This window comes from Quercus suber, unplaced genomic scaffold (genome assembly GCF_002906115.3).
Source record: "Quercus suber isolate HL8 unplaced genomic scaffold, Cork oak 2.0 scaffold_96, whole genome shotgun sequence".
Lineage (NCBI taxonomy): Eukaryota > Viridiplantae > Streptophyta > Magnoliopsida > Fagales > Fagaceae > Quercus > Quercus suber.
Window position 1 is genome coordinate 1,426,376 of NW_027069561.1, and position 7,593 is coordinate 1,433,968.

The 7,593-nt window shown below is 36.4% G+C and overlaps 1 protein-coding gene across 2 annotated transcripts; it reads right to left on the minus strand.

Annotated features, from left to right (window-relative positions):
• Nucleotides 1-1,117: 1,117 nt before the first annotated feature.
• LOC112026544 (receptor-like cytosolic serine/threonine-protein kinase RBK1) lies at nt 1,118-6,489 on the minus strand. 2 transcript variants are annotated; one of them, XM_065774691.1, is made up of 3 exons: nt 6,049-6,489; nt 4,963-5,493; nt 1,118-2,920 (listed from the first exon to the last, which is right to left on the minus strand). In XM_065774691.1, the coding sequence occupies exons 2-3, from the start codon at nt 5,462-5,464 to the stop codon at nt 1,356-1,358; spliced, it is 2,067 nt and encodes a 688-aa protein (XP_065630763.1). In that variant the 5' UTR covers nt 5,465-5,493; nt 6,049-6,489; the 3' UTR covers nt 1,118-1,355. The 2 variants fall into 2 exon arrangements, with proteins under 2 accessions (XP_065630763.1, XP_023915003.1); XM_024059235.2 differs by having other exon boundaries at nt 4,963-5,518.
• Nucleotides 6,490-7,593: the final 1,104 nt, after the last annotated feature.

Here is a 7,593-nt window from a genome sequence, read left to right on the forward strand (position 1 = left end):
AATTGGTCAATTGGCACATTCTTCATTATGGTTTCTTCGAAGGCATTCTTCAAGGCACCTCCAAGTGATCTTCTCATGATTATCCAACCTCAAGCCTTCATCAAGCTTCTGCCTTGAGTTTGAAGGACGGTGTTAGAGATATATATTAGACATATTAGCCCAATGTAATAGGTCTAAGCCCATTCCTGCTTGTACTAGTAATCTAGGATTTAGTCGCCTATATATACTCATGTTAGGGTTCATCGTAACACATGTTATTGTACTACACTCTTATATATAATAAAGATGTAGCCCTTTAGGGATTCCTTCGTGGATGTAGGCTAACAAGGCTGAACCACGTAACTCTCGTGTTCTCGGTGTTCCTATCTTATGCTTTCTCTTCCGCATCCACTCTAGTATATACAACATGGTATATCACATCGTATTGCTAACAACACATTTAACAAGTTTGTGCAAAAGAAGATAATGTTGGAAAGCTTATAAGATTATATTAACAACCATACCAAATTTGCATCAAATCACACATCAGATCAAACTTATTGATGATATAGATAAAACTATGCATATACCGTATGATTAGATGCATTAGTCTTTAATGGGAAATACAAATAAAAGGTTTAAATTTTGGCAAAATTAAAGTCCAAGTGGTTATTGTTCAAATCGAAAATGCAAGGATCAAATTCACACTCACATTAAAATCACAAGGGTGACAATTGTATGGACCCCCTTATTTTAATGGGGGTAAACCTCACAAATTGGCTACAGGAATGCTAAAGACTTAAAAAGAGGCTATATAATGTATGTTCCAGCCTGTGAAAAGCATACGACAAAGCTAGTCTATTGGTTTCTAATATCTAATTCCAAAGCTAGTCTATTGAGCATATGATATCCACCTTATTGCTGTATAATTTTTGTATTTTAATTATAAAATATTAAAATAAAAAAAAATAAAAAAAAAAGGTAACAGTTCCCTTAACGTCAGACAAGATATGCGAACAATTTGGTTAGTGTCCTAGAGCAATCCGGTCTTGAATTTCCTTCTTGACTAATATGCCACGCAAATAATTAAAAGTTTAAAACTTTCCTAGAGTAATGAATAACATGATCAACCGACAAATACCAACAAGCAAACAATAGTGAATTGGCTTGACTAATAAACCTGATATGTAAAATTTGAATAGCAACAACAGAGAGATTTATTTATAAAAAATAAAAATAAATATAAAAAACACACAATAAATAGATTTAGCTATTACAATTATTCCTAACAATTCTCCTATATCCCTCAGCAGGGAGTCGCTCCCTGTCGTTTGTGCCCTCTTTGCGCTGCAGCTCTCTTAAGATATTCTGCCAGTCTATCTCGGTTCAATTTCCGAATCACTAATTGTTCCACCTTCCGCATAAAAAATTGAATTGTAAGCAATTACCTGCCCTTCCAAAATCCCTTCCAAGGTACTTTGTATGGTGTTTGCAACCTTAGTCATTGAGGGGCGAAGTACACATTCTTTACTTACACAATCCAATGCTAGGGATGCAACATTTGCCAGTGCCTCCATTTCCAATGGGGCTGGTGGTGGTACTTTTGGGTCCAAAAACCTGTGAATTTCCTTTTGGGCAATGTATGGCGCTACAAAATCAACTATATACCTTACCTCATAATTATCCTTTGCATGATATGGCTTGCGCCCAGACAACATTTCTAGCAATACTAATCCAAAGCTGTACACGTCAATTTTGGTTGTCAAACTGCAATTATTTAAATACTCAGGCGCCATGTACCCGTAAGTGCCCACCACCCTTTCACATCTATAACCAGACCAATCGTCCACAGGGGCTTCCACAGATAAGTAGAAATTAGACAGCTTAGCAGTCAACGTGGCATCTAGGAATATGTTAAGCGGTTTGATATCGCGGTGAATGATTGGTGGTACTGCATACACGTGTAGGTATTCAATGCCTCTAGCTATGTCTAGTGCCACATTAATTCGGGCAGCCCATGACATTAGAGAAGTACTTTCAGGATTGTGAAGATGGCAATCAAGGGTACCATATCCAATGCACTCGAAGACCCATAAGCCATCCTTACCATCTTCACAAAATCCCAATAAGCGAACAATATTTTTATGATCGAGTCGGCACCAAGCTTCCACTCCACCTGGGAATTCAATTAGAAATTTCTCATACTTTGAAATTTCAGCACGATGAATAGCCACTTCTCGGCCATCATCTAAAATGGCATGGTACAATGGGCCAATGTAATCTGGTCCAATCTTGCGATCTTCTGAGAAGTTGTTAGTGGCTTCAAGTAGCATTTTCAAAGGAAATTTTTCCCTATCTATAATTTCCAAGCCTTTGAATCTTGTTGTTAGGAATGTGTCTCTAGGTCTTTTGGACCTGTTTGTTAGTGACATGGCTGATGAAAATAACGATAATATGGATTTTTTTTTGGAATGAGTGAATTTTGGAGGTGTTCGGTTAGATTTTGAATTATTACTGCTCTTCGGCTTAAGAATCTCTTTGAAGGTTGCTGTACGTCCAGGGTTTGCTGTGCTGGAAGGATCAGTAGGAATTATTTCATAAATTTCTGAATTACTGTCTGTTTCAGACCTACCTGGTGGGAAGTATTTCTCTATGGAATAAGAGAATTGTGCTGCTGCATGAGGTGCTTCATTAGATTCTGAACAACTATCATCTGTTTCAATTTCAGACATGGCAGGTGGGAAGAGTAATGAAATGGAAAAACTTCTTGCTCCATTAGCATCAGTGTCAGAGTTGTTGGTTGGAATTGGATTTGTTCCATTCATTACAGAACTAACAGACTCCAAATTGGCTGATGGGGAAAATGAAAACTCTACTAGTGATGGAATTCTTTCTTCACTAATTGTTGGACTACCAAGTTCTGAGTTGTTGGCTACAAATTCTGCAACCAAAAATTTCGGACTCTGATGAGAAAATATCTAATTCTCATTAATAATCAAAAGAAGTTATAACTCTGTTATTATACTCAAAAGAGTACAAATCCTATTCGCTAATTACAATATGATAGTTGTACATGGACAAGCACGCGACAAGCACAATAACTACTTAAAAAAATAAAATAAAAATAATAAAAATAAAAAATTTGTAGCATAAGAAACTACTGTCGTTTATGCAGACTATACAAGAAACAAAATGCTTATTCCATTGTTTCAATTTTTTGACACTCCCCCTCAAGATGGAGTATGTGAGCATGTATACTGATCACAACCACTTATCAAAAAAAGTATTGATCACAACCATCTTTGAGAAAAGTGTTGAAAATTAATAAAGCTCAAAGCCTTTGTCAGCAAGTCTACTTGTTGGAAATGTGTACCAACATGAAGTAACTTTATAGTCCTAGCTTGTACCTTGTCCCTCACAATATGGAAATCTATTTCAATTTGTATAGTTTGTTCATGAAAAACCAGATTGGCCACCATATGAAGGGCTGACTGACTGTCACTGAATAACAAAGTGAGTTGAGAATGAGAACATCGACCAGAGTATTGCATTTATTGTGATTTTAGTATTTATTTCTGATTTCAGCATTTTTAGTTATTTTCTTTTTATTTCAAAGAATTAAGAAATTAATAACTCCTTGACAAAACATATATACTATAATCCCTAGAGATAAAGCAAGTATTAGTGGAGAGATCAAGTAACTTGTAACCCTTAACAGCAAAAGGGTACCCTAAAAATACACATTGCTTAGCTTTTGGATCAGATTTGGACCTATTATGGGCTATAGTAGAGGCAAAACAAACGCAATTAAAAACTTTAAGGTGTGAATAGGAAGGAATCTGCTTATAGAGTAGTTTATAGGGAGACATTATGTAAAATTAGGGTGTGAAGTTTGTTAATAATGTGCACTACAGTGAGTATACAATCACCTCAATACATCAGGAACATTAGAGTGAAACCTCAAGGCCCTTTCTATACATAGAATGTGTTCATGTTTCCTATCTACAAATGAATTCTATTGTAGAGTAGCAACACAACTATGTTGGTGTATGACTCCATGAGTTTAAAACAATTCAATCATGAAAAACTCAAAGGGCATTATTTGGACAATAGTAAAGGTCTGATGTTTGACTTGGATTTCATAAGATAAATCCAAATTGATATAGTGTGATCATCAACTATGGTACAAAAAATATTTGTAACCTGCCACACACCACAATGAATCAAATCAAAAGCTTCAACGCAAAAATGATAATGAAAAGGAAATGGAAGCATCTTTTGTTTTGTATGAGGAAAAAATGTCACAAGTCCTATTTGAAGCGGCATTTACATCTGGTAGTACATCCCTTAAACACAAAACCTGAGAATTTGAGGGATGCCCCTGTCTAAGGTGCCACAGCTTACTCATGTCACTAGAGTTCAAAGTAAAATTCACAAAGAATTTGTGTACAGGAAGATGAAAGGAAGGAAGAATAGAATTACAAGTGTTTGAGAAGTTGAATTTTGCAGCAAGTGGAGTCCACTATGAACCTCACCCACATCGATTGGCCTCCAGCATATAAGGTCCTATATGAAGCAGAAATTTGATAGTTTGACAAGACAACATAGGAGTTTTTGAGTAAGCTGACTAAGATATAATAAATTGAAGGAAAATGTAGGCACACGTAGGACATTTTCAAGGAAAGGGTGGGCTGAAATTCTAACAGATCCTATGAGAGTTACCATAGCTATTTCACCATTTGGAAGTTCCACAACACAATGCTTAACCAATGTGATAGTGGTAAGTAGAGTTACAAAATGCACAATGTTATTTGTAGCCCCGGTATCCACAACCCATGTATCTCCCCCATATGCATGTCTACTAACCACTTCCTTTTTTTTTTTTCTTTTTTTTTTTTTTTCTTTTTTTTTCAGAAAATATCAAATACCTCAAATCATAACTGAAATCAGGACTATGAAAGTTCTGCAAAGAAGGAAAATTACCTGCCATAGAAGTGGATTGAACTGCTAGCTGAATTACATTGTTGGTCATGTGAGTTTCATTATTAGTGAAAGCAATATCCTTCTGTAAATGAAAAACTCGTGGTCCATTTGCTTGTGAAAGTCTTTCCCTAAGGTCATTCCAGATTTCAAGGGCAGTGTCCTTATGGACTATACTTGTAGCAATTTCTTGAGAAACGGAATTGAGGATCCATGAAGCAACCATTTTGTTGCAGCAAATCCAAGCTTGAATTGCGGATGATGTTTTGACCATTGGAGATGAGAGAGTCAATGTGCCATCAATAAACCCCAACTTGTTCTTGGCAATCAGTGCCATTCGCATTGATCTTTCCCAAGTTGGGTAATTCTCTCCAACAAGAGGTTGATACACAAGCATAGCACCAGGGCTTTCTTCATGGTGCAGGTACAGAGGATTTGATGGATCATCCAAGACGGATGAGATTCGTGAAGAGGATGAAGAAGTTGAAGCTGAAGTCGAAGCCATTGAAATGGAAGTGTTTTCGACTTGCTACTCTATCAGTATTCAATACATCGAAATCTGATAAGAAAATATCTAATTCTCATTAATTAGCAAAAGTAGTTACAACTCTTGTTGTTTCTATGTTCTTTTCAGTACAGAATAATAAAATTGGTTACACGGTGATTCTAAAAAAAATATATAAATAATTGGTTATACAGTAAAACGTAACTAACTAACTTAACCTATGGTTAATTACACTATGAATGCTGTACATGGACAAGCAAATGACAAGCACTATAACTGCAGAGGGCCTTGTAACTTAATTGGCACATCTTTATGTATAAAATACTTGGGGTCTACAGGGAAAAGGATTCAAAATGTGGGGTTAACACCCGCATATTGTAACTAGCTAAAACAAACTGTATCGTAGGAAACCATAACAATTGAACTACCGTCGTTCATGCAAAATGTACAAGAAATTCAGGAGAATACTTATTGCTTTGTTTCAATTCTTTGACAAAAAATTATGCAAAGCAAAACGATAAGCTGCAATTATATATTCAGATATTAAAATTTTCTTGTCTAAATCGAAATTCTTTGAAACTTACTTGGATCAACTTGGTGCATCCGCTGCTGATCCTAGGCATAAAATTCTGGGACGTAAATATGACTGAATTGAGAGAGAGAGAGAGAGAGAGAGAGAGAGAATTGCATATCATAAAGGTGTGTTGGTATTCAAAATTTACAAGAATTTAAGTTTTAGCGAAGATACATTCTCAAGCACTCTCTTGCCGTGTTCTTTCCGCGCGGTTGACTAGACCGAGGGCCAAGTTCACTTTCCAGAAGAAATAAAACTAAAAAGAGGAAGTTTCCACTCCGCTCAACAGTTTCCTACTAGCGACAAGCTCTACTTGTGAGTCAAAATGTGACTTTGCCGAGACCATTCACATCTTGCCACGGCTCAAGTGCTGTTATGACGCGAACGTGTTCTACAATCCCACCACCAGTTCATAGCCCCTTGGGACTCTTTTCTCTTCGGAAATTAACATGCTGGTTCGAGGAATCCGATTTAGACAATTTGTATATGTGGTTAATGCAGTCACTCTCTAATATATGGATACAGGAATTTCGGAGTTTTTTCTTAAGCTGCTTCGGGAATTTTTTTTCTAAATAACAACAAATATTAAAAAATTTAGTTAAGTGTCACGTTTAAAAAGAATGTAGAAAACTAGCATCTCGAGTGTCTAAAACTCGAGTTCCAAGATAAAAATCGAGTTTTTAAGTCTCGATTTGTAAGCGGATAGATGTGGAAAAAAATCGACGTGGAAATCGAGTTTTAAAGACTCGAGTTCCATAAACGCCGCTATAGAGCTTAAAAACGTCACTATAGGGCTTAAAAGTGGAGTTATAAAAAAATTTTGCAGGGAAACGCCGCTATAGGGCTTAAAAATGTCACTATAGGGCTTAAAAACGCCACTATAGAGCTCCCTAAACCTGGTATTGAACACTTATAAAAAAAAATTTTGCAGGAAAACGTCGCTATAGGACTTTAAAACGTCACCATAAGACTCAAAAACGCCACTATAGGGGTGATCAAAATAAATTTTTTTTGCATGGAACTCGATTTTCAAAAACTCGATATCCATGTGGCATTTTCAGTCCAACAACACTCGCAAAACGAGTCTTTAAGACTAGAGTTTTAAAATGGATCTCGAGTTTCTAAAACTCGAGATGCTATTTTTCTTAATTCTTCAGAACTTTGCCTAACTTACTATATACTTGGCCTTTACGTTGTTAGTCTGCCCATTCCCCCCTGCTTCGGCGGCTAGTGTAACTATTTGTTAAGCAAGCTATTGTAGTGGGATGGATATTGGGCCATTTAACATTGGCCCAAACAGTGGAGACAAACCCAACATTGACTAGCCCATTTTGATAATAAACATAGATCCTTAGGCTACAGGTCAAGCTTAATGCTCCTCTCCCATGCTCAATACCAAGTTCACATCCGAGGCTTGTCTGAACCACCGAGGTGAAATCTCAAAGAAGGTAAAACTTCTCCAAGGTAGCTTTTTGAAGCTTCCTGATGATTCCATCAACTCAACTATTGATGTAATCACCTAAGACCTCTAAATAAAATAAGGCCCCCACTTGTA